Raw genomic sequence first — 27,587 nt, 5'->3', positions numbered from 1 at the left:
ATGATATTTTTTTTTCTTTTTTTTTGTTCTTTTTAAATTTTATTGAATCACCATGTGGAGGGTTACATAGATCTCAGGATTATGTCAGTTATACAATACTCAAACACCCTTCCCTTCACCAGTGCCCATCTTCCATCACCAACCCCCCCAGTATACCTGCTGCCCCCTCCCACCTCCCCAGTCCCCACCCTTGTAAGTGATAAGTTTCACTTCGTTTACGCTTTATCTCGATTACATTCCATGTTTCAACACACAACTCACTACCGTTGTTGGGGTTTCCCCCCAAAAAGAAAAAGACAGTCCTATTGCCAAGGAGGCATTTGATAGTTCTCCATTGCTAAGAATATAGAGATATTAAGTTCCGCTGTTTGTTACATAACTTTTCTTTTTCCCCCTTGCCCCGCGCCACCGAGTTCACGCCTGTTTAGTAATCACCACGCTGTCTGACAAAGGGAAAAAAACCGAAAAGGATGGTTATTTCCCGTCATCAGCCGGCGTGGGGCTCTGGCTTAGTTGATAGTCTAGTGGAGTGTCTGCAAGCAGTTTCTGGAACCAAAGGTCTTGCGCTGGTATCGGCTCCGGCTCGAGATTCCACCAGCGTCCCACTGTTCCATGTACATAATTTTTCCCCTTATATCCCATTCCCACGCCACCAGGCCCGTTTGCTTAATGGACATCACACCACAGTCGACGCCACGCCACGTTTCCTCCTGAGAAAGAAGAAAACCTCTTCTCAGCCGGCGTGGGGATATAGCCTAGTTCAGTCTAGAGAGATGGCCACCACTTTGATTGCCTTCAATATTTCAGCAAAAGACTTACTATTCTTGTTAGGATCTCCCACAAAAGTCCGACCCATTAAGAAGGAACCATTACATATTGCTGATGCTAAGATGACATTAGGTCGCGCGGCCGCTGCTTCGGCCACGCAGTTTTGGGTTTCTGTATAAAGTCCAGGGAAAGTACAACCAGAAATAACATCACTACAAACTTTTACCCTTTTATGGTGCTCATAAGATGGAGAAACCTAAAGAGAGGCTCAGCGTCTCCATTTTCCGCTCAGAAAGCCGTGGACCCTGCGCTCTGCTCGGGAGGAAGGGGTTGAGGGAGAGAGGTTAAAAGAATTGGGGGATGCCCGGTTTCCACTGTCTCAGCCCGCCATGGGTTCTCCGATCCCGTGCCGGAATTAGTTCAGTGGGCTGCTTGGAGTCCAAGGGTGCTCCCTTGGGCTCTTCCATCATGCTCGCTCTGCAGCAGGGTCCAAAGGAACCTGTGATGATATCTTTTTGATACACTTGTGATGTTTCACTGGTGCAAGATGATATCTTGTTTTGATTTTTTATTCTTGATTATTAGTGATGCAGAGCATTTTTTTCATACAACTTTTGGCCATATTTGTGTCTGAGGAAGTTTCTGTTATCTCTTCTCCCCGTTTTTGATAGGGCTAATAGCTTTTTTCTTGTTAATTTCTACCAGTGATTTGTATACCTACTCTTTGTCAGATGACTAGTGGCCAAATATTTAATTCCATTCTGTGCCATGCCTTTTAATTCTGGTCATTGTTTCTTTTTCAGTGCAGAAGCTTCTTGGTTTGATACAGTATCATTTGTTTATCTCTTTTAGTTTTAGTTTTTTTATTAAGCAATTTGCAATGTTTGATTACATTTAATATTCAAACACCAATCCCACCACCATTACACCTTCCCACCACCATATTTCGAATGTTTCCATCCTGAACCCCAACCCCTACCCCAAAACAGAACTGAAATAATTTATTTTGTATTGTTTCTTATGAAAAACCACTGAAAATGCTACAAAAAAGTTTCCTTAGAGGAAAGAGTGAAGATTGTTGTGTTTCAGTCAGTGGCCCTTCTATAAGAGATCCCTAACAAGTTGTTAAAGATTGAGCCTTGTGTGCTTATATATGTATATTTGTAAAAAGAGATATTTCCCTCTAAGATTGGTTGCTGCCTTAAAACCCCATCAGATATGGTGCAGTATTCTTGAAGTATGGGTGGTGTGAGGTATGATTGTCTTGTGGCCATAAATGCGGCCATACAGTCCTGGAATAGGTTCACTCGTGGGTGAGGCTCAGCCCAAGCGTGCAGAGCATCTGTGAACATGGTGGTGGTTGAGTTCTGGAGGTTTTCAGCTGCAGGGGCTGGGTCATTTGGCACGGGGAGGGGTCTCACCCCGCACCCTGGGGCCCCTTATTTGTTTAATCTTTGCTTCCGTTTGCTTGGCCATTGGCATTGAATCATTGAAAATACCTCTAGGTCCATTATCACGAAGTGTTCTACCTATGTTTTCCCCAATATAATTTATGGATTCAGGTCTGATACTAAAATTTTGAATCTACTTTTTAAATTTTATTTATTTTTGGTTTGAGGCCACATCTGGCAGTGGTCAGGGTTTGTTCTTGACTCTGCACTCAGGAATCACTCCTAGTGGGCTCTAGGGACCATATGGGATCCCAGGGATCAAAACCGATTCAGTCAGATGCAAAACAAGTACCTCACCACTGTACTGTACTCTGGCTCCTTAAATCTGTTTTGTACATTTATACACCGTCTTAGAAAAGAGTCTGAGAGATTGTTTTATTTTTGGTTTGGTTTTTGTTTTGTTTTGCATGTGACTGATCAGTTTTCCCACTGTCATTTGTTGAAGATGCTTTCCTTGTTCCACTTTATGCGTTGTGCTCCCTTGTTGAAGATTAACTGTCTGTATACCCGTGGATTTGTCTCTGGACTCAATTCTTTTTTCATTGGTCTGAGAATAGTCCCTTGTTCTAGTACCAGAGTGTTTTGGTTACTACAGCTTTATGCTTTATAGTGTAGTTTGAAGTTGGGAAGTGAGAAAGTGAGAAGGCACCATTCCCCCCCCTCCCCAGGGTTGCTTTGGCTGTTTGGAGAAGGGTGCTTAAAAATTGTCTTTTAAGAATATGCTGGGTATTTTTTATAGTGATTGTATAGTGCTTTGGGAAAATACTCCTTTTGACAATATTATTCCTTCCACCCCAGGAATAGGGGATGTGTCTCTATTTCCTCATGCCCTCTTTTGTTTATTTTATTTCAGTCATAATTTATGGTTTTATTTGTGCAACTCTTTCACCTCTTTCTGAGGCACAGTTGTGAATGGGATTTTTTTAATTACTATTTTTCTCTCTCATTTTGTCATTTGCTCATAGACGAGCCATGGATTTCTGTGCATTGATTTTGTAGCCTGACACTTTACTGTACAAATCTATTATTTCAAGGAGCCCTTTTTATGGTAGTGCCTTTAACATCTTTTTTTGTTTCCTAAACACTATGGCAATGACTTTCAGAACTACATCAGTCATAGTGGTGACATTGGGCAACCTTGTCTTGTGCCTGATCTTTGAGGGAAAGCTTTCAGTTTTTCACCATTAAATAGGATGTGTTTTTTTGTTTTTGTTTTTGTTTTGCCGTGGGCTTGTAGTAATTAGCTTCAGCTGTGTTAAACAACATTCCTTCCCCAATTTTATTGAGTTTTAATATATTTTTAAATTTTTAATCATGAATGGGCATTGGATCTTGTCAAATGCTTTATGTGTCTATTGATAAGATCATATGATTTTCTTTTCCTTTGTGTTGATAAGGTGTATTATGTTGATTGACGTGTTTATTAAACCATCTTGCGTACCTGAGATGATCCTATTTGACTATGGTGTATAATCTTTTTGATGTATTGTTGGATTCTGTGTGCTAATATTTTATTGAGGAGCTTTGCATCTGTGTTCATCAGGGACATAGGTTTATAGTTTTCTTTTTTGTCTCTGTCTGGATTAATATCAGGGTAATATTTGCCTTATAGAAACATTTGGGAAGGATTTCAGTTCTTTTAATTTTCTGAAAGAGCCTGAAAAGTATTGGTAGTGGGTCTTCTTTAAAGGTTTTGAAGAACTCCCTAGTAAACATATCCGGTCCTGGGCTATTATTTGGGGGAAAACTTTTGACCAGTGTTTTGATTTCCTTGGTAGTAATTGGCCTGTGCAGGCTCAGTTTCCTCCTGATTAACTTCTATAACCTTGGGAGGTTATAGAAGTTAAAAATGTTATCCATTTCTTCTGTGTTCTTATTTTTGTGGCATAAAGACTTTCCAAGTAATACTTGATAATCTTTTTTTAATTTCTGTGGTATCTGTTGTGATGTCTCCCCTTTCATTTCTGGGGATTCCTTTTGTTCTTTGTGAGTATTGTTCATGGTTTTTCCATATTTATTCTTTTAAATAACCAGCTTTTGGTTTCATTGATCTTTGGAATTGCTTTTTAGTTTCCATTTCATTAATTCCTGCTCTAAGTTTTATGATTTCCTTCTCTCTGCTTTTGTTTCCTTTTGGTCTTTTCCTAGCTGCTTAAGCTCTGCAATTAGGTTATTATATGGACCCTTTCTTGCTTCTTAATGAACACGTACATGTCTATGAACTTTCCTCTTAAGAAAACCATTTTTGCTTTGTCCTCTATGTTCTGGTAACTCATATTTCTGTTCTCATTTGTTTCTAGGAATCGTTGTCTTCCTCTCTGATTTCTTTTTTTACCCACTTGTTGTTCAGTAGTAATTTGTTAAATTTTCGAGTGTTTGAATTTTCCCCACTTCTTTTTATGATTACTTTCCATTTTTAAAGACTTGTGAACTGAAAGGATAGTTGATAAATTTCTATCTTCTTGATTTTATGGAGATATGTTTTGTGACCAAGTTTGTTATCTGTCTTGAAGAATGTCCCATGTGTGCTGGAGAAGTATGTGTACTCGACTTTTTGGTGGTAAAGTAACCAGTATATGTTTGCTATCTTCTATTTCTTCCTTCTTGGCCAGGGTTTTCTTGTTGAGTTTTTCCTAGATGATCTGTCCAGTGGTGAAAGAGGAGTATTAACATTTCTTACAACTATTGCGTTATTGTCAGTGTCTTCTTTCATGTCTGTTACCAGTTGATTTAATATTTTGATGGGCCATAATTAGGAGCATATATGTTTAGGAGTGTGAGTTCTTAATGTATTGATTCCTCAATATATAGCCAACTTTCATTCAAAGTCTTAGTTTAATATAAGTTTGACCACCACGGTCTTTTTTATTTATTTATTTATTTATTTATTTATTTATTTATTTATTTATTTATTTTGCATCACACCCACCAATGCACAGGGGTTACTCCTGGCTCATGCACTCAGGAATTACTCCTGGCGGTGCTCAGGGGGACCATATGGGATGCTGGGAATTGAACTTGGGTCGGCCGCATGCAAGGCAAACGCCCTACCTGCTGTGCTATCACTCCAGCCCCCACCACAGTCTTTTTAAAGGAACTGTTTGCCTATAATACTGTTTTGAACTTGTGTTTACCCTGACTATTCAGGTATGTATCTTGTAGGCATCTAAATGTTGGGTTCAGTTTTCTAATTTGTCCTGCCACTGTGTATCTCTTGATTGGTGAGTTCATTCCATTAACATTGAGTGAGGTTATTAGATGAAGAAAGTTATTGCAGTCATATTGTACTAGTTATGCGTGATTATGAGCTTTGCTTTTCCTTTTAAAGAAACACCTCTGCTGCTTCTTGCAAAACTCATTTGCAGACTCTGTAGTTCCTAAACTATTGCTCATTCATGAAATTTTGTATCGCTCCTTCAGATATGAATGAAAATCTATCTGGATAAAATGTTCTTGGTGAGGTGTTCATTTTATTCAGCTTTTTATATTATATCCCACCGTTCTCTTCTGTTCCACAGAATATCATCTGATATATCTGCTGTAAATCTTAGAGATCTCCTTTGTGTGTGAGTTCCTTCTCTTATCTTGATGCTTGTAGTATTTTGTCTTTAGCTTTTGTCATTCTGATTGCATTGTGCCTTGGATTTTTTTGTTTGGATACCTCTTGACTGAGGCCCTTGGGGCCTCTTGAATCTGGGTACATGCACTCATCAACTCTGAGAAAATCCCATCTGATTTCTTGGTCTCCTGATTCTTCGTTGAATTTTCCTTTCTTTTCCTCAGCAACTCTGATGATTCTTATATTATCCCTCTTGAACTGGTGTGCTGTTTATTTCTTTTCAGACTTTCTTCCTTTTTCTGTTGGTCCTAGTTTTCCTGCATCTCATCTAGGCGCTAACAGATTTTTTTTCCTCAGCTCTTATTACTCTGCATGGGGACCTTTCATTGAACTTTTTATTTTACCTACCATACTTTTTAGTATTGGCAGGGCTGGAGAAGTCACTGCAAAGTAGCAGGCAGGCTGTTAAGCAGAGCTTCTCTCAGAATGTATGTTTTAAATAAAACTAATAAGCAAAATGTGATGAAACATTAGAATAGGATTTAAATTAGCTTAATGTTCATTTAAAAATACAATCACAAGTAATTTGATAATCACATATGATTAATACTAGAGCTTTGTTTTTTTTATAACTCACCCTGGGAATCTCTGTTTCCATAAATCAATGTCTCTGTCCTTCTATGTTCTGTCTGTAGATGGAATGTGGCCTGGTGAATTTACCCAGCATCAACCTCCCATTGTTCAAGAGGCACCTAACCATGGCAGTGGTTCTGACGGCAGCAGCAGTATGACAGGCCATGGCTCCCTGCCCACACCAGGCCTCCTTCCTGCAGTGCAGAGAGCTCTTTTTGTCAGACTTACTCAGAAATACCAGGAAGGGGAAGAACCAAGTATCACCCAGACCCAGAGAGCACAAAGCAAGGAAGAAGGTATGTCAAGTGTTGTGATAGCATCTTGCCAATTTGAGAGTGGGAGGCTGTTCTCAGCAATAGTTGCTAACCTGGTCGGATGGTTCTGTCCTAGAGCCCAAGAATGCAGCTCTACTCATTTTGGGGTAACCTTGGCAGTAGGACTTTAGGGCCACAAAGGCCACATCTAGTGGTGCTAGTGGACGTACCGTAGTAAGGATCCCATCACTCTCCAAAGCATGCAAAGCATGCACCCTTGGCCCCTGTGCTAGCTCCCCAGACCCAGCATCTTACCTATTTTTTTTACTTTTTAAAATTAAAAAAATTTTTTTCATTAAGTTCTCCACGATAGTTGTTTGCATTCAATATTTCAACAACAGTCCCACCACCATTGCACCTTCCCACCACCATTATTGTGAATCTTCTCACCACCACCCCAACCTGTCCCTTAGGCAGATGCTAAATAATCTATTTTGTATTTCATGCCATGAATAGTATGAAGTGTGACATAGCCACAAAAGTAGTCAGGCACTCCTGGAATTCTAAAATTTTTAAATATTTGGGTTCTAGAGGCATATCTGTGGCGTGCTGCTTTCTTCCAAGATTCGTTTGTGAGTCTGAATCATGGCTGTTAATGTGCTTAAATGGTGCCCAGGGGCAGTTCTTGGGCATGACTGCCAGGAAACTGGAAGGGCGGGGAGATGGGAAGTGACCCATCCCCGACTCAGTGAAGCCTGGAGTTTTCAGTCATTGGTCCCGCATACCTGGGTTTTTTATCAGGTTCATTCTCATGCATGGGGGTCTTGGTATGAGCCTGTGAAGGTTGGCCGTGAGCATGGCAGCGATTGGGTTCTGGAGGAACACATCTGCCCCACTTCAAGGTGCCCCAGTGAAATCAGCCTGGCACAAGCAATTTTGGGTATCAGGAAGCCTGAAGGTCCCTGCTGGGCAGCACTGTACCCCCTATCTTACCTATTTTTGATCGCACAGTTATTCCTAAAATAGGCTTGAGTACATTAAAACTTGAAATTTCATATTTCTCTAAACTAGTTGTTCTGTTGATAGTTTACCTCATAGTTCTGCTCTTCTTAGAATTGATTGTGATTTTCCAGTACCATAAATAAATTAGTAATACATTGCAAAAGGTTTGACATGAAGCAGTAAATAGGTTTGAATTCACAGTGTGAAGCCTCAGTGAACAGTCTTTCTGTTCTAAATAATGTTGTTAATTATTTAGATGTTGTTAATAATGTTAATCTTTGAGGGAATGAGGGTGCTAGGGCTTCACTGTTCATCGATTAGGAGTTATTTGGTGCTGGGGGTAAAACCCCAGGGTTCTTGTGTGCAAAGCATGCACTTCAGCCCTTTCAACTCTCTCTGAAACCCTTTCAAAAACCTTTTTTACTTTATGTGCTGCCAAAGCAACACCTTTTAAAAACTTTTTAAATTGAAATTGAACAGGAGGGCCTGGAGCGATAGCACACCAGGTAGGGCATTTGCCTTGCATGTGGCCGACCTGGGTTCGATTCCCAGCATCCCATGTGGTCCCCCAAGCACCGCCAGGAGTAATTTCTGAGTGCATGAGCCAGGAGTAACCCGTGTGCATCACCAGGTGTGACCCAAAAAGCAAAAATAAATAAATAAAAATAAATAAATAAATGAAATAAAATTGAACAGAAATAGGGCAGCTTCCTGTTCAGAAATTGAGATATCTAGCCTAAGTTTAAAAAAATTATTATTGGAATTATTATTTTATTGGAATAAAATAATTATTGGAAAATTTGTATGGACATAGACCTTGTAGTTAAGGTTCTGCCACATTCTGTATTAAATGTTATTAAGGGATATTTTATTGAAAGATTATATGAACACATTAAGTTTATCTTTGTATTTTTAATATTGATAAATATGCAACAAATAGTTAAATCAATTAAAGAAAGTTTTAAAGCATCAGTTCTTATGAATTACAAAATTGATATATTTGGCTTCTCAAATGAAACTCGATATACTAGATACATTAGCAACTGCTAATCTTTGAAATAACTGCATAACATTTTCCCTTGATCTTGCATTTTAACTGTGTAAACTGAAAGTGACTTTAGAGATAACTTTGACTAATTCCATAATATTACAAATGAGGCCATTTTCTGTTTAACATTTTTAAAAGTACTAGTTATGTGAGGTCGTGAGTGGTGAGCTAAGGAACATGTATGCAGCATCTCCCTCATGTCCTCACTATAGCTACAAAGATACCACAGCTACTTGTTCATTATGATTTTGGTTAAGGCACTTCAGCATTAAACCTTAGCTGCAGACGATACGAAAAGTATAAATAAGATTAAAATAAGATTAAAATAATGTATTATTATTATGCATAATAGTATGTTATCACTAATAACATATTAGTGGTAACTAATATCACCATAACTAATGATTAGTTATGTTCATATAACTAATGAATTAGTTTGTGCACTTCTAAAGGATTGTGCACTTCTAAGACACAAGTGGTGCAAGATGGTATTTGATTCATGGGATGTGCCTTACTTAATATTCTGTTCAATTTCAGTTTATGTCTTTAAGTACTAAAACTTAATGTAAGAAATAGTCATTTTAGTGGCAATGATTTCTATAAAATGTTGCAATTATTTATATATTTATAAAGAAGAAAATAAAGTTTCCTAGGAGATAATGTAGAGGGCCTAATTTTAGTCCCCAGCACTGTGCAGGCCATGGGCATTGCTGGATACAGCCTTGGGAGCACTGAGCTCCTCTGCATGCCAGGCCTGAGTACAGAATCACCAGGCCAGCTATTCCCAGAGTTCCCTGGGGCTCCCTGAGCACTGCTTGGAATCCCCCCAAATAATTTTTTAAAAGAAAAAAAGATTTAGGGCCTGCTGTTTGGGCATGCTTGGTAGGTGATTGGGAAAATTTGAAATAATGGTGGTGGGAGGTGTAATGGTGGTGGGCTCGGTATTGTAATATTGAATGTAATAAATTACTGTGAACAACTTTATAAAAATAAAATAAAATTTTAAAAAAAGAGAAAAATGAAACTTTTTTAGGCATACAGTTTTATAGTGTATTATACAAATTGTGATATGTGTGTGTTTTTTATGTAGACAGAAAAATTTTGACTAGGTTTTTGCATGTTTTGTCCATTTTTATAAATTTTGATGTCTTGATAGAAAGGTGATTTAAAACTTAAAATTTCACCTATTCTTTTCTAATAATTGCTTTCCATTCACCTGTCTTTAATGTTCTATTTTCTTCCTATTCTATATTTTTATTCCAAAAATATTTAAAATTTTTCAAATATTGATATAAATGAAAACAGGTGACAAATTCTATGAGTAAAATTTTTTTTAATTGAATCACATGTGAACATGACATACAGTTACAAAGCTTTTCATGCTTGTCAGTCATTATAACACCCATCCCTCCACCAGTGTACATTTCCCACCACCAGTACCCCCCATGTCCCTCCTGCCACCCCCTCAGCCTGCCTCTATGCTCTCTCTCTTTGAGCTCTCTCCCTGCCACTCTCTCCCCCCTCCTCCCTCCCTTTCGTACTTTATTGTTTGCAATATAGATACTGAAAGGCCTTTGTGTTCAGTCATCTGTTCACTTCCAGCACACATCTCCGAATCCGGACAATGCCTTCCAACCATTATTGTCATAGTGATCCCTTCTTTGTCCCAACTGCCCTCTCCTCCAGCCCTTGAGGCTGGCTTCCAACCATGGACCATTTGTCCTGACCCTTGTTACTACTGTCTGTCCTTGGGTGTTAGTCTCTTACCATGTTTTGTTTCTTTTGTTTTTATATCCCACAAATGAGTGCAGTCATTCTATGTTCATCTCCTTCTAACTTATTTCACTTAGCATGATACTCTCCACTTCCATCCATTGATAAATGAATTTCATGACTTCATTTTTTTTCTAACAGCTGTATAGTATTCCATTGTGTAGATGTACCATAGCTTTTTTTTTTTAATTTAATGTAGGAGTACTGCTATTTATTCAGCCATTGATTAAGCTTATTGAATGGGGCATGAACTTGATATTTTTTAAATCTTTTTAATTGGATATCCCTGAGATATCCCTTACAAAGCTGTTCATAATTGGGTTTCAGTCATACAGTGATCCAGCACCCATCCCTCCACCTGTGTACATTTCCCACCACCAATACCTGTTTCCCTACCACCATCCCCCAACACCCCAACAACACTCCCAGCCTCCCGCTATGGGACACACTTTCCTTCTTGCTTTCTCTTCTTTTCCTTTTGTGCATTATGGTTTGCAGTACAGGTGCTAAGAGGTCATGGTGTTTATTCAGGGAATTTAGTGTTGTTATTGGGATGGTAAGACTGGAGTAGCTTTTCAGTTGCGTGACTGCTTTGGGGTGTGGATGTGGATGCTGAGGCTTCCAGAAGTACAGGGAGTGTGGGAAGGTAGCCCATCCTGACCCTGAGAAAGTCTGGAGATTTCAGTCACAAAACCCACATACCCGAATTTTCAGCAGATTATATCTTGGTGAGGTCAGTCCTGAGACAGTAGAGACAGGCTGGGGCTATGGTGGCGATTTTGGATTGTGGAAGCAAGTGGCTTCTGGGGGCTCTGCTTGGGTGGGCACCAGGCCAACCCACCTACTCCATTTCACCCTGGTCTGTTCAACCATGCGCAGGTCCAAAATTAACTGTGGATTTTGATCTCTTTTGAGATTTATCTATGGGTCTCTGAAATAAGGCCAATAAATGAGCTTTTATAGCTGAGCCAGAGGTGGTTTGTGGACATGGCTCCCACATACCTAACTCTTGGCCATTTAATTTCTTGGTAAACTTGGCCCTAAGTTGTTGGGGTCCAGCCAAAGGCACAGTGGCAATTTTGGGGTATCAGGAAGCCTGAAGTCACCATCAGGCTGCTGATGCACTTGCCCAGCAGGTACCAGTTGACCTATTGGTGGCACCATACCTCCTCATAGTTTCTTTAACCAGTTGTCTGTTTATGAATAGTAAAATTACTGTCAAATATTTTTAAGTAACTACATCAGACAAAAATGTGAATTACTAATGTTTTGGGATTTATTTACCTTTTTCCTTCTTTGATGAGTGTGGGGGCTCTTCCAGACAATTCTCAAGGCACTCCCACACTCAGAACTAGTGTTACATGGCCAACCAGACTGGTAGTTCACCAGGCCAAGGATGCAGTGATGCTCAGACTCGGTATGCTAGGCTAGTTCTCTAGTGCTGTCACCCCAGAAATCTCAGGAACCTTCAGGGCCACACACAATGATGCTCAGGAGGCATGTGGTATCAAAGATTGAACCAGGTTAGGCAAATGTGAGGCATGTGTCATAATGCCTGTCTTCTGGCCCAGAATCACAAATCTTACCTTTTGACTTTCTGGATATTCAGGGAGAGAAATAAGAGATTTAAATAAAATATTTTAGGGCCAGAGAAAAAGTACAATGGGTAGGACACGCGTTTCCTTGCACGCATCAGCTGGAGTTTGATCCCCAACACCCATGTGGTCCTCTGAGCCTAACAGGAGTGATCCCTAAGCACAGAGCCAGGAGTAAGTCTTGAGAGTAAGCCTTGTGTGCCACCCCACACCCAAAGATTTTATTACACAGAGATGTAGGGCAGTACCAGGGATGAAATATACTTTACATGGGGCTGGTGGGATAGGGACAGTATGGCATGTGTGTGGCAAGCAGTCAACCTAAGTTCAACCCCTAGCACCCCTGAGCACCACAAGATTTGACCCCCCAAAACAAACAAACAAACAATAGTAACCAAACATACCTTGCAGGACCTCACACACAAATGAGATATGTGCTTTGTTACTGACTTACTTCCAAGGCTCTAGGTTTTGTTTTATTTTGTCATTTTCAGATCTATGCAAGACTGCTTTTGTGGGGGCTGAAGTGATAGTACAGTGGATAAGGTGTTTGCCTTGCATGCAGCCAATCTGGATTTGATCCCATACATCCCACAGGGACCCCCGTACCAACCAGGAGTAATTCCTGAGGACAGAGCCAAGGGCCCCTGAGCATCGCCGGGTGTGGCCCCAAAACAAAGACTTCGCTATTGTGTCTTATTTTTTTGTTTGTTTGCCTGCAAGGCAAGCACCCTGCCCACTGTATTGTTTCTGATCTCTGACTTTGCTATTGAGAAATAGTATATATGGTTTTTTAATTTAAAAAGTATTCATTCATTTCCTTTCCCCCTTCCCTTCCGTTGTTGTTGTTTCTGTAGTGACCAGGAGCCATACATATTTGGTTTCAGTGTGCCAGATATCACACTGTGCTGTGGCAGTGGGGTTGCCAAATAGCAGTCACTGGTGTCACACTTAGGTATGTGGGGCAAGTCCCAGAGTTCAAAATTGCAGTCTTAGGGACTTAACATTTGCAAATCAACCACTGTACTACTGAGCTGTCCCTGGACCCTAATTTTTTTTTCTGAGGTAACATTGGTTCATTGTATTGTAAATATATATTTCAGGGGGACAGTGTTATCACGCCACACTTAACACCAAAGTGTCAATTACCCTGTATCATAGCCTGTCACAACCCTTCCATCCTTTTGGCCCATTGCTCTAGCCTTTGGTAACCTCAGTTCTGTGGTAAGTGTAAGGGTTTATTTTGTTGGACATTGTATCTTCCCTTGCTTTGTTTCTGACTAAAGAGTGAGCTCCTCCAGTATTTTTCTTTCTGACTTTTGCTTAGCACAATCCCCTCAAGTTCTGTCAAATTTTGGTAGAAGACTATTTTGTGTTTTCTGATACCTAAGTTGTACTCAAATGGTTTTTTTCTCGTTTGTTTGTTTGTCTTGTTTGGGGCCACACCTGGTAGTGCTCAAGGGACCATGTGGTACCATAAATTGAATCCAGGTCTCCAGCATAAAAATGTATGTGCTCCAGACTCCTTTAAACTATCTGCTCACCCCTATACTGTATCTTTGTCTAGATCTTTAGGTTTTTAGTTGCTTCTAAACATTGGCTATAAATGTTGGCTATTATATGAGCACTGCATTTAGATGAATTGTAGATGATCTATAAGTGTGTATATATATTTTTGAATTAGTATTTTTGTGTTATTTGGATATATAAAGGAGTGGAATTACTGGATCACATGGTAGTTTTATTTTAATTTTCTGAGAAATCTGTGAAAGAAATTTTGTATTTGTATGGCTTCAAGGATTGAAATGAAGGTTTCACTTATATATACCTCTGTTTGGGGCAGGGGTGGTTCCTAATTAGCAGTGTATAGGGCTTACTCCTGGCTCTGTGCTCAGGAAGCACCACGGTGGTGCTCAGGTCAGATATGCAGTGTCAGATGTTGAATTGGCATCCTCCCCATGCAAGGGAAGAGCTTTAACCTTTGTTCTGTTTCCAGCCCAGTATGTGTTTTAAACTATATCCCTCCCTAAAAGCCAAAGCTTATTTTGTACGCACTGCTCTATTCAAATTATTTTTATTTATGTATTTTTTTGCCACACCCAGTGGTGCTCAAGGCTTACTTCTTGGCCCTGCACTCAGGGATCACTTCTGGTGCACTTGGGAAACCATAGGGATTGCCAGGGATTAAACTCTGGTTGGCTGTGTGCAAGACAAGCGCCCTATCCACTATACTATCACTCCATATGTTTTAATGGAGAGGTTAGAAGTAAGATTCAAAATGCTCTCTTATCACTGTCACTTTATCACTGTTGTCCCGTTGCTCATCGATTTGCTCCAGCAGGCACCATTTTGAGACTTGTTGTTACTATTTTTAGCATATCGAATACGCCACGGGGAGCTTGCTAGGCTCTGCTGTGTGGTTGAGATACTCTCGGTAGCTTGCCGGGCTCTCCAAGAGGGATGGAGGAATTGAATCCAGGTCGGCCACATGCAAGGCAAATACCCTACCCACTGTGCTATCCCTCCAGCCCAACAAACAATACAAAATATATTATTTCAGTTCTGCTTTGGGGCAGGGATTGGGGTTTGGGATGGAAACATCCAAAATATGGTTGTGGGAAGGTGGAATGGTAGTGGGATTGGTGTTTGAATATTAAATGTAATCAAATTTTGGTTTTCAAGTGCTGGGGCTGGGTCCCTTGGGGCGGGGAAGGGTCTCAAGCGTCCCTCCACTTCCGGAGTACCCTGAGTGAAACAGTCTGGCGCAGGGTCTGGTGGCATGGTTACGGAGAGCGTCTCTCCCTTCCGGGAGAGAAGGACGTGCAGTCTGAACGGTGGCAAATGACGGGATATACTTATTTCAGAACTAGTATACTTATAATTAATTTTAGCTTTGGGACCACACTAGTGGTGCTCAGGGCTTACTCCTAGCTCTGTGCTCAGGGATCACTATTGGGACCCTGTGGTGTCAGGGATTGAATTTGGTTGCCTGCTGTACTACCTATCTGACCAGAAATAGTATGCTTTTTAAATCTTAAGGTGAGATGTAAATGCTTCATTCTTTATAACAAGTTTTTATCTGCATTTAGATGATACTGTTAACTGGTATTCCAGTAGTGAAGAAGAAGAAGGAAGCAGTGTGAAGTCAATACTGAAAACATTACAGAAACAAACAGAAACTCTAAGGAATAAGAAGCAGACTTTCACGGAACTTAGCACTCCCACGGATCCAAGACTTGCTAAAGACAAAAGCAAAGGAAACCAAGTTGCTGACCCTAGACTTAGGACTATCCCAAGGCAAGACATTAGAAAATCTGAATCTGCCCCTGTGGATCTTAGACTTGCTTGGGACCCCAGGAAATTCAGAGGGAATGGAAGTAGTCAAGTAGGTTCTTCTGTTGGTGGAGCCAAGTTCGATTCTTATCATGGAAATACTGGCAGTAATGTCAAACATAAAAGAGGAGATGATGAAGAAGAAGACACAGAGAGAGAACTGAGAGAAAAAGCTTTCATAATTCCTTTGGATTCTTCCCCTGGTGTAGTGCTACAGGATCCAAGGTCACAACTGAGACAGTTCAGTCACATTAAAATGGATATTGTCCTAACCAAACCCAACTTTGCAAAACACATTGTGTGGGCTCCAGAAGACTTACTTCCAGTCCCGTTACCTAAACCCGACCCAGTATCTTCAATCAATTTACCTCTGCCCCCTCTCATAGCTGACCAGAGACTCAGTAGGTTATGGAATGCAAAAAGTGATCTTCATCAAAACACAGTGCCCAGTGATTCCAAATTAGCAGCTAAAACCAAAATTAACACAACTAACAGAGAAGGATACCTAGAACAATTTGGAGATGGGCATAGTTCAGGGAGTAAGCTAGGAGACCCTAGGCTGCAGAAAACCTTTGATCCTAGGCTTCATAGACTGCACAACACTGAGTCTCATCAAGCAATTCTGAAAGATTCACATGTATCAAAGGGTGCCCCATATTTAGCCAGATCCAGTTCTGCTTCATCACAGCCCTCAGGGACAGCAGTCAGTAATTCTGGTCCCAGGGCGTTACCTCCATATGCTCCTAAACTCTCATCAGCAGCTGGCCTTTCGCTGGGAACTACAAGTTCAGTTCTTAGCAGTATTAGCCTATATGACCCTAGAGAGCCTGGTTCATCGTCAGCTTCAGACCTAACAGCAGAAAACGGGGACAGCCAGAAAAAAGGTGGTGGCTTAAAAAGTGGTGATAAAAGTGAGCCTTCTGGAGAAGCAGTCCAGCCACAGAAAACCACTCCAGATGTGGAAGCCACTGGTGATGAGGCAGCTAACCCACAGGCTGATAGTCTCAAGGGCTCCGGCACGGTTCAGGTTCCCGCGGTGCACAGCCTTCCCATTCAGGCACTGACGGGCTTAATTAGACCCCAGTATAGCGATCCAAGGCAGGGAAGACAGCCTGGACAGGCAAGCCCCACCCCAGAGAACGATCCCAGTCGGGAAACAGATGACAAATCTCTAAAAGAGGTTTTTAAAACTTTCGATCCAACTGCTTCACCATTTTGTTAGCTATCGTCTATTTAAGCAATTCTTTTCATTCTCGTGACTATTACAGTCCTCTGCTGTTTTGTAACTGGTTTACCTCTATAGTTTTATTTATTTTTAAATTATGAACACTTTTCAGCTGCTAGTATCAGAACCACATGAAGTTATATCCTCTAAAGCCTGTGGGTATTTTATATGATATTTTTATAACTTTAAGAGACTGTAGTAATTGACATAGAAACTTATATATCATGTTAGCTTCAGTAAAAATACTTTTATTGTAAATAAACCATCATGAACTCAACATTCTGCTTGAATATATGCCAGTTGTCTTTCATAATCATTGTTTAGATAAATGATCACTTTTATAATGGTTGTTAGTTTCAAGCAATCTAATGTACATTACTTTTGAGAAGCAGTATTTTGACTAGGATCCTCTCTGTTTGTCAACCAGAACTGATTAATACATAATGCTCACTGCTAACTAAAATGTAAAGTGAAGTAGAAAACATTTTCTTAATCACAATTAGCAGAGCAGTTCATGCTTAAGGCCATCACATATTAGTATTGGTAATATTATTTGTGTATACAGAGCATTTGAATGTGAATATTGATGCTGTATCATAGAAATTGGAGACACATAGATTGTTTTGCTAAAGTGAAAAATTCCCATTCTTTGACATAAAATTTTTTAACTTAATTTTTCATATAGTTATGAATTACTGCTGGTTATATTGTGATGTTTATGTGTTTTGATGTTTTTTGTCTTCAGTAGCATAATGTATTATTACTGTTTCAGATGATGTAGCTGCAATAATTGTATTGATCATGACTTTGGCAGTTTTTAACATTTTGAAAGATCCAGTGAGACTGTATCATTGATAATGTTTTAAATGTCAAGGTTCTATATTTTTTCTTAAATAGCAAGCAAACAGATGGAAGGTATAGTTGACTATATATGTGTACCAATAAAGAATGTCTTTCAGATATCACCTGACTGAAATTCTGTAACAGAGGGGACTGCCTGGTGTTTTAAGTATTTAATGTCTTCATTGTGCAATCTCCTAAATTGATTAGAAATTGTATTTTTATGAAAAGTTATTTGTATTCTTATGTATTTATTGTAGCATATAAATAATGGCAGCCCTATTTGTTTTATATACTTTATTATTGAAACTAAGTATTATACTGATAGTGATGTCTTGGACTTAAGGCATATGACAATGTTTGCTGGTAACAACTTTAATAAGTAACTCAAAGAAAGGAGTATTTAATCATAAAAGATAATAACAGGAGAAATCAGTCCTTTGAAAAAGAAAACAGCAACTCTTGAGAAGTGATTTTATAAATACATAGCAAAACATTTCTGTTGGAACCTAAATGCATATGGTTTAATACTAACACATATACTTTTTCTTTACTTCTTTTTACTTTTAAAAAAATTGAATTCAGTGCTAAAATGGGATTGCAGTTAAATGAAGCAAAAACTGGCTACGTAAGAAGTTTATTGTATTTTAAGAGAAAGGCCGGTTTTTTAAAGGAATATGAATTCCTGCTGTTTATACTTCAGTTACATGGTTACCTGAACTGACTCTCAAAAACATTTTTTAGATAAAAATGTTTAAAGCCACCATAGAAAGTATTTTCTGCTTTGCTATCCTAATAAATTTTATTATTAATTGAAAAGTTTTAAAATGAACAAACCGATGGGAAAAAAACATACACTTTTATTCCAAAGGATAGTATTTTTATTAGTATAAAATTGATAAAATTATTAATTTTTAGCAATTGAAATTTTTAGAGAATCTTTTAATTCACTATTGTATTTTATAGTTGTGTTAAATGCTGTTTGCATTTTAAATATCATACAAGAAAATAATTTGCTTTGATAAAAGATCAAGGTGGAATTTAAACTCCTTTTTGTTTCTTTTTGGACCACACTCAGTGGTGCTGGCAGGGAGGGGACCATGTGGTGCTGGGGTCAGACCCAGAGCTGCTAAATGCTCTGTGCTCCAGTGCTCTAAGCTTCTTCCTAGCCCCTGGAACATTCTTTTTTGGGAGGAAAGAGGTTGGCACTGGAGATTGGGTCACACCCAGTGGTGCTCCAGGCTTACTCCTGGCTCTTTGCTCAGGGATCACTACTGGCAGGTCCTGGGGGACAAGGTACGGTGCTAGGGATCGAACCCTGGTTGGCAGGTGCAAGGCAAGCTTACCCGCTGTACTGTCCCTCTCTCGCCCTACCCCTGCAATACTCTTAAGACCTTTGAATTCGTAAGACTTTTTAATTATCAAGAGAGTTGACTGGAGGAATAGCAGAGTGGGTAGAGTGCTTCCCTTGCACAGGGCTGACCTTGGTTCAATCCCAGAACTGCATATAGACTTCCAAATACTGCCGGGAGTGATCCCTGAGCAAAGAGCCAGGAGTCAGCCCTGGGTATGCCAGGTGTAGTCACCACCACCCCACCACTACCACCAATAATAATAAAACAAAAAAATGCTACCTAGCAATCACAGGAGATTTGCAAAAGCAAAGTTAAAGTATTTTAAAGTGAGGTTTACAATTATCAATACAAATTCTGTATTGTTCATTTTCTCAGGATTCTGTAAGCCCCGATTAAGTCGACTAATACCCTAGCAGCAGCATGGATAAGAAAGTTGGAGCTTTCACATTCAGCAGTATATTTTATTTCAAAGTATCTTCTTATGCTTAATGTTTAACTTTAATAATGATTTTTATTATTTATTGTCTTTTATTGAGATAACTTCAGCTTGGGTATTATGTACATGGATTACTTTAATTGTTTTTCGTATTTTCTCACCAAAATTTAGTAAATAATCACTCATTGCTATGAATAAATCCCTCTTTAATGTCATTAATTTGGTATTTTAATTATCCATGTACTTTATCCTGGAAACGTAATACCATATATACTCTAATGAATGAAAAGTTACTTACTTACACTGAAAAGTAAGCTTTGTACTTAATTTTCAAAACCACACTCTTAAACTTTAAAAAGGCTGAGTTAGTTTAATTAGTTGAAATATAACAACTATTTCTACTAGTTTGTGACAGAAAAATTTTACCTCTTCATTCTGATGTGAGTACAGTGAAAAATGTTGAGTGGAATACCATAATGATCACATTACATATGAATAACTATTCTACCATATTTGTTTAGTCTTTGTTCCAGGCGCCTGTCTCTGGAACTTTTCCAGTGAAGACATTATTTAAAATCCAGTCCCAGATTAGGTTTGCTTCATATTGGATTCTTGGTGTTACCCAACTGTTTGGGACAAAGGCCAGTGAAAGTAAGCTAATTTTGAAATGATGTTTGTTTTAGTCCCCCACCACCCTCCCAAACCCCCTCCGAGAGAGTAAGCTCTCTTGCTGTCTCTCCTTTATTCTCTCTTCTGTTTCTCCCACTCCCTCCCTTAACTACATCCCATCCCTCACTACCTTCCCTCTGTCTTTCCACCCTTTTTATCACTCTCTCTCTCTTCCACTTTTTAGATATTTTTGTGTTGATGGCTGTCAAACCCAGGGCTTCATATCTGCAAGGTAAATGCTTTACCATCAAGTCACATTCCTGGTCGAGGTTCCTCTTTGTCTTTTAACTTACCAAGACTCTGCATAGTACTTCCCTTACTATGATACCTGTTTTAAGAATGGAAGAATAGTAATTAGTAGAGAAATTAAATATGTGTGTGCATCTAAGCCTCTTTATTAAAATTAGAAAGAAGGGAGAACTTATGAGGACAGAAAGTTTAAAGATAGTTATTATATTAACTCTGAATTGATTTAAAGACATTGTATTTCAGTGTCTGAATCCTTATGTGTGATTTTGACTATGTGGTCTGATTTTGACTTCATAAATTTGATATAAATATGATGTAAGAATTTTCATTTTAAAGTATTTGCAAATAGAAAATTGATACCACTGGGGGCTGGAGCGATAGCATAGCGGGTAGGGCGTTTGCCTTGCACGCGGCCGACCCGGGTTCGATCCTCAGCATCCCATATGGTCCCCTGAGCACCGCCAGGAGTAATTCCTGAGTGCAAAGCCAGGAGTAACCCCTGTGCATCGCCAGGTGTGACCCAAAAAGAAAAAAAAAAAGAGAGAATTGATACCACTGACTTTTACAAATATAATCTTATACTGGTTGCATTAAGTAAAATTTACTGAAAATTTATTTCAGTGAATATTAGCTTAGCAAACTAGCAGTTTCCTTAAATATTCTCTGTTACAGTAAGACATGGGTCTTTCTACTTCAGAGTTGTATAGACTTGTAGTATCTGTTCAAGACCTGACCTCTCGGTACATTTTATGTAGGTTGGCTATCCATTCTGCTTTGACAGTCCACTGTGCATTGTGTGCTTTACCCATAGTAGGTAAGGTATGATCAGAGTAGCCAACTCTTCACTCTGAGAGTTGTTGGCTCTTGGAGATGAATACTTATTCCCCACTCAATATATATTTCTGTAAGCCTGTGGCTCTGAGGTCTTACTGAGTGAACACTTAATTGATAGGATATTGTTTTCCTTTGTCTATTGAACTTGAATTTTGTGAGTTCCTAGGGACTCAGCTGAGACATCTTGTCAAAAATTCATTTACATGAGAGTCTGATGGCGGAAATTTTGAGTTCACTGAGTGCTATGGGCCAGGATCTGGCACAGTCTTTTGATGTGTGAATCCCTGGTTTGATCCTGGGAACCCAAGGGGGGAAGAAAAAAAAACAATGCACTGAGGGCCGACCTTTGAGGAGTAGTCTGCCGTAGGCTCCGCTTTGAAGGGGTGGGCTGCATTCACATGGTTCACTCATAGGCCCCTGCAACTTTCATGAACTTTCTAGAGTTTCTGAAATGAAGAGTTGTAATTATCTTTTCTAACATGGGCTGGCTGCACTTGACAGTATGTTCAAAATTAAGTCTAATAGGATATATGTCACTAATAAACTTAATTAGCTTAGTTTAGGAAATTTAAGCTTTGACTATATGTAACCAAATAGGTACTGAGTGCTTAAAGCTTTTATTATAAGTTATGACTTAGCTTTTTTGTAATGCTTTCCCCCCCAAGTAGCTTAGTGTGATTTGCAAAACCAGTTTCAGTAGCTTCCAATCACTGTGATGCTAGTTGTTTTGTTTTGTTTTAAATGCATGTTATTTATCAGCAGTATCTTCCAGTTGTAACAAAGCCCAAATTAACCTGCCTTTTTGGAAAACAATATGGACCTAAAAGGATTTTAGGTGAATATCAACATAATGTTTAGAATTTCTTATTTTAAAATAAGACATGAAAAACAGGACTGGAGAGAGAGTATAGCAGGTAAGGCACTTCCCTTGCATGCGCTGACCCAGGTTCAATCCCCAGCATCCCATAGGGTTCCCCCCAAGCACCTCTAGGAGTGATACCTGAATGCAAGAGTCAGGAGTAAGCCCTGACCATCACCATACTCTACCCCGCTCCCCAAAAAGTAAATGAAAAGCACATTTAAAATTGTTTTATACCTTTGGAGCTAGGACCCATACATATCTCCTCTCGCTTCCACAAAGCGACAAGCCTTCTTCCAGGCACACGGTGCTTGTTAGCTGCTGCCTGATCGATTCCCAGCACCCACAGTTAGATTTTACAGGTGTTGGTGCCTTTGTGAGCAGAACTGGTCTATGGTAGTCTAAAATGGATCACTGCTCTTTCATAAACATAGGGAACCGACTTTTTTTCTCCTCTCTCCAGTCCCAATCAATCTGTATTTGTGGCATTGTGGCAGCTTTACTTAGAAGTTGGATGTTTCTCCATAATTTGTAACTTTAAGAATCCCTCAGACTCGCCAGATAACTTTTTCTGCTTCATGGTGGAGTGTCTTTAGTCTAAGACTTTAGTCTTAGAGATGTAGGAAGGATTCTATGTGGAAAAACACTACCTAACCAGATTCTTAGATTATTATTTTAAAATGTATTTTCTGTGATTTTCCCTTTATTTTTTTCTAAAACTATAACCAAGGTGATGAAGAAATTACCAACAGCACTTAAAAATTCCTTTTATCCTAATACTGTGAGCCGTAATTTTCCCTTTCATGAAATATGTTCTGTATTTGCTTTTTATATCTGGTCCTTACACACCCTTCATTATTACCCTTTGGAGAAGTGCTATAGTTGGCAAGATCATTGAAAACATAAAGCAACTCGTTCTTCAAATACAATTGTAAGTTCTTATAATAGTATTTTATAGCATTGTCTATTTCTTCTTAAACTTGGAATTTAATTAACATACAGTTAGTTACTGTTTGGCATGTTGAATACGCCACAGGTAGCTTGCCAGGCTCTGCCGTGCGGGCAAGATACTCTCGGTAGCTTGCCGGGCTCTCCGAGAGGGGTGAAGGAATCAAACCCAGATAACATTTTAGGGAAAATCGGCTCTTTGAATTATCAGACTCCATACTTCTAAGACCATTAACTGGCTTTAATATCTCTATGAGGGTATTGAAGTTGAGAGAAAAGGTAAAACTTGCATTAGCTAATATTTTGTCAGGTCTGATACATAGTTTTCATTATTTCAAAATTAAATATATAGAGACCTATTTTTTTTAATTAGCCATGTTGTTCCAAATCCTCCCTTTATAAGCAATATCTTTGGGTTGTTAATGATAAAAATATACATTTTTTATGGTTTTTAAATAGATATGTGAAGATAATAAACTAACCATGATTACAGGTAAAAGATTTTAATCCACCTCTATTTTATAGTTTACCCTCCAAATGCTGAGAGAAAAGTCAAATAAGATAATATCTCTTCAAGAGGTAGAATATTTCCTTTAAAAAAATGACAATCAAGAAATAGTCATTTGTATACTTACTTGCCAAAGTTTTACAAGTTTATACATTCTTAAAGGTAAACCTCTTGCCCACCCAGCCCTTCAGAAAGGGAAGATGTTCCAGGGCCCAGGAATTTTGTTTTTAGTCTAGATCTATATGTCTGCACATGCCAAGGGCATTCATAGCACATATGTCCTTGAATGCTGTGTCTGTGTGTGTGTGTGTGTGTGTGTGTGTGTGTGTGTGTGTGTGTGTTGGGTGGGGGATGCGGGAGGGTGGCAGTTGTCCTGTTTTGTTTTGATTGGGGTTTTTTTTTGGCTTTGTAGCCTGAAATCCAGGTTATTCCTATTCAGTATGAGGTGGTCTGTTTGTTTTAAGCTTCTTAGTGTTTTTAGTCCAATTCCCCAAGTTGTATCTCAAATGTTAGAGCAATGCTGCCTTGATTATTTCACTTTTGAAGCTCATTTAGTAGATTAAGTAAATTGTTACTTCACCGTTTAAAAGATACAAGCCAGAGTGTACATTGCTGAACTGACAAACTATCCTACTTAAGGACTAACAAAACACTTGGTAAAATTGGCAATATTTTTTTCTTCTTATTTACTACTTTTCTAAGTTTCATTCTGTTGTTGCAAGTTTCTGTATATTTTTTCTGTGAAGCCTTTTTATTGTCTGACTTGAAATAAAAGTATTTCTAATGATCTGGCAGTGAATTGCCTTGATTTGATAAATCTGTATTTGAAAACAGACTGGGGAAACCATGCGCTGATGTAAGTGGGGAAGCCATCCCAGGCCTTCCTGGAAGAAGGGACTGGCGTGAAGGGCCCTTGCAGTTAGCGCCAGAGCCCCATGCATTCACAGCACTTAAGACCCTATTTCTTGTTGTCACCATCATTTTGGGAAGAACCTCTTACAGTAACTTAATTTTCCATTAGAGGATCGGAAGCTGAGAGGATATTAGCGTAGAGCAGGAACTGTTGAGAGTCAGTATGATCTCATCACAGGAAAGGACTACATCCAGCAGCTTATCGCCCAGCACAGCTCAGCAGAACAGAAGGTACTCTCTGGCTTCTGTAACAGAATGCCCAGTAGCCAGAGACACTGCTGCCTCAAGAAGTTTGCCTCGTAGATTACAAAATTTAATTATTGAGCAACTCATTGTTCAAAATTTCTTCCTTGCGACCATCAGCCCTGTACCATTCTCCTGAGCCATGTAACACTGGCAGTGTAATACAAGGCAGGACTGTCTGGAGCTTGGTACAGTGGGATTCGCACATTGATTCAGGATTGCTTGAGTAGCTCTCATAGCTATTTGCTACGAGGTCTTGAATTGCAGGGAGAGAGAATCCAAGCTGCTTTGTTTTGATTTTTTTTTTCCTTTTGGAAAACACCCGGTGTTTTGGGATACACCCGGTGATGCTCAGGTGTTACTCCTGGCTCTGCACTCAGGAGTCACTGTTGGCAGTTCTCCGGGTCCATATGGAATGCTAGGATCGAACCTAGTTTGGCCGCATGCAAGGCAAGTGCCTTACCCCCTGTACTATCTCTCTGGCCCCTGACGGCTTTTTTGGTTTTTGGTGTTTTTTTTTTTTTATTTTACTTTTATAAAGTTGTTCAGAATAATTCATTACATTTAATATTCAAACACCAATCCCACCACCATTGCACCTGCCCACCACCATATTTCGAATGTTTCCACCCAAAATCCCAAACTGTGACCCCCAAAGCAGAAACAAAACAATTTTATATTGCTTGTTATGAATAATCTGCTAAAAATGGTCCAATAAAGTTTCCTTAGAGGAAAGCGTTGAGGATAGTTGTATTTCATCCTGGAGCCACTAAGTCCTTGTATAAGAGACTACTAACATGTTTATTAAACCCAATCAAATGTTGTATGCTACTCTTGGTCCATGAGCAGTGTAGAGTAATGCGGCCATTGCTCCAGGAATTCTAAAATTTAGATCACGATTATACAGCAGATTCACTTATGGGTAAGGCCTATGCTGCTCTCTTCCGGGACCTTATTTCTGGTCTGATTGCTTTTCTGACTAAAGACAAAGCTAGTGGAGTCACATTGCTTTGTGGCGATTGATCATTTACATAGTTGCCTGATGGAAACTAGGGGCCACACAGAAAACAAGGGTGTCTATAGTGCTCTAATTTTTTCTTTTTCAAATCAAACCTTGCATTTAAAATTCTCACATTAGACCTGGTTCTGATTCTTTCACTTTATCCCCCGACAACGCACATTTGTCTGCCCCGCAGTTCAGAATTTAAGTGTTCTTACCTATAGAAGAACTAAAATCCTGAAGTTCCTTTTTTTGGGGGGGGGCACACCCAGCAGTGCTCAGAGCTTACTCCTACCTCTGCTCAGGGATGAGAGAGCTGGAGAGCTCAGGGGACCATATTGGGTGCTGGGGACTGAAGCTGAGTCAGCCCCCTGCAAGGCAGACACCCTCCCTGCCACACTATCACGCTAGCCCCCTGGGGCTATTTTTTAATGTTGAAGAGAATTTCAGACTTGCTGGTTTTAAATCCCCCTCTTTGTTCAACAGTGAGACATTAGGAAGGATAAAGGACTGTTTTTAGTGGTTAGAGATTTACTTTAAACTAAAGTAATGGACCAGGCAGAACTAAATAGATACAGTCCAGCAGTGGTTATAAATTCTAACCATGAGAAGATCTGTACAGCTTTCTGTTTTTCCCTACAAAAAAATTCTTGACCACTTCATCAATAAAATGCTCAACAAATAAACCAATGAGTGTTGTTGTTGAGAGGGAATTGACATATACTGAGTTCAGTTCGCAAGCATGACCTGATATGTACATTACAAAGTGGGGCACAGTCACTAACATCTAATTTTTAATTACAATATTTGTGACTGGATCAATAACACAGCGGGTAGGGTGTTTGCCTTCCACACAGCCGACCTGGGTTCGATTCCTTCACCCCTCTCGGAGAGCCTGGCAAGCTACCGAGAGTATCCCTCCCGCACAGCAGAGCCTGGCAAGCTACCCGTGGCATATGCCAAAACAGTATGTATGTTGTTACTGTTTTGATATGCCAAAAACAGTAACAACAAAGTCTCACAATGGAGATGTTACTGGTGCCCGCTCAAGCAAATTGATGAACAATGGGACGGCAGTGCTACAGTGCTAATATTCATGACAGTCACTAGACAGTACATTACATCCTCAGACTTATAACTGTATGTTTGGACCTTTGACTCATGCATTTTGTCCACTCCCACCTCTGGCAACTACCAGTGTGTTTTTGATAAATCTGAGGGGATTGTTTTCTTCAGATTTAGTGCATACATTGGTCTTTCTGTATGTAATTTTTGAGGAAACTCCATGCTGTTTTTCATAATTCTATTCCCACTTAGAGAACACTGGGAGTCCCTATTCTCAGCACCCTTACCAGTCCTGTCATTTCGTCTTCTCTGTTAGAGGTGAGGGGGTCGTTCACTCCCTGCGGCTTTGTCTGGCATCTCCCTGAGCCCCTTTTCATGATGGACATCCGTATGTCCTCTTTGCAAGAATGTCTATCCATTCTTGGGACCCTCTCTTCCCCCTGTCTCACGAGCAGTGCCCAGGGGCCACTCCTCCCACTGATGCCGGCTATCAGCATGGGCCAACAGTTCAGTGCTCAGACCAGGCGATGTGGTGCTGGGGACTGTGGGAGCTGGCACTCAGGGGGTCATACAGTAGTGAGGAATGAACTCAGCACCTCCACATACCAGAGTGTGCTCCAGCCATCCGTGGTACCCGAACTCTCTTATTTTGTCTTTCCTGCTACTGAATCACATGAGTTCTTTATATATTTTTAATGAGTCCCTTATAAGAATTGTGATTTGCAGATATCTTTTTTTTTTGGGGGGGGGTCACACAAAGTGATGCACAGGGGTTACTCCTGGCTCTGCAGTCAGGAATTACTCCTGGCAGTGCTCAGGGGACCATATGGGATGCCGGGGATCGAACCCAGATCGGCCGCATGCAAGGCAAATGCCCTACCCGCTGTGCTATCGCTCCAGCCCCCTGATTTGTGGATATCTTATCTCTTTCCAGAGGTTAGTTTCTGTTGTTGGGCGGTGGTCAATGAATACATATTGATTGAGTCATTTCAACTTAGAAATGCTTTGGAAAGATCCACACACTTGCA

The 27,587-nt window shown here is 39.7% G+C and overlaps 1 protein-coding gene across 2 annotated transcripts in view; it reads left to right on the top strand.

Moving 5' to 3' along the window:
• The window catches only part of ZC3H6 (zinc finger CCCH-type containing 6), an 83,272-nt gene extending 59,146 nt beyond the window's left edge, over nucleotides 1–24,126 (top strand). For both annotated transcript variants that reach the window (XM_055121423.1, XM_055121422.1), the window contains 2 exons: nucleotides 6,474–6,707; nucleotides 15,173–24,126. In XM_055121423.1, coding sequence (XP_054977398.1) covers nucleotides 6,474–6,707; nucleotides 15,173–16,638 — 1,700 coding nt within the window. In that variant the 3' untranslated portion in view covers nucleotides 16,639–24,126. The remainder of the gene's footprint in view (nucleotides 1–6,473; nucleotides 6,708–15,172) is intronic.
• Nucleotides 24,127–27,587: the final 3,461 nt, after the last annotated feature.

Source organism: Sorex araneus, chromosome X (assembly GCF_027595985.1).
Source record: "Sorex araneus isolate mSorAra2 chromosome X, mSorAra2.pri, whole genome shotgun sequence".
Taxonomy (NCBI): domain Eukaryota; kingdom Metazoa; phylum Chordata; class Mammalia; order Eulipotyphla; family Soricidae; genus Sorex; species Sorex araneus.
Note: the sequence above shows the minus strand (reverse complement) of the source record. Positions and strands in the feature narration are given on the sequence as shown.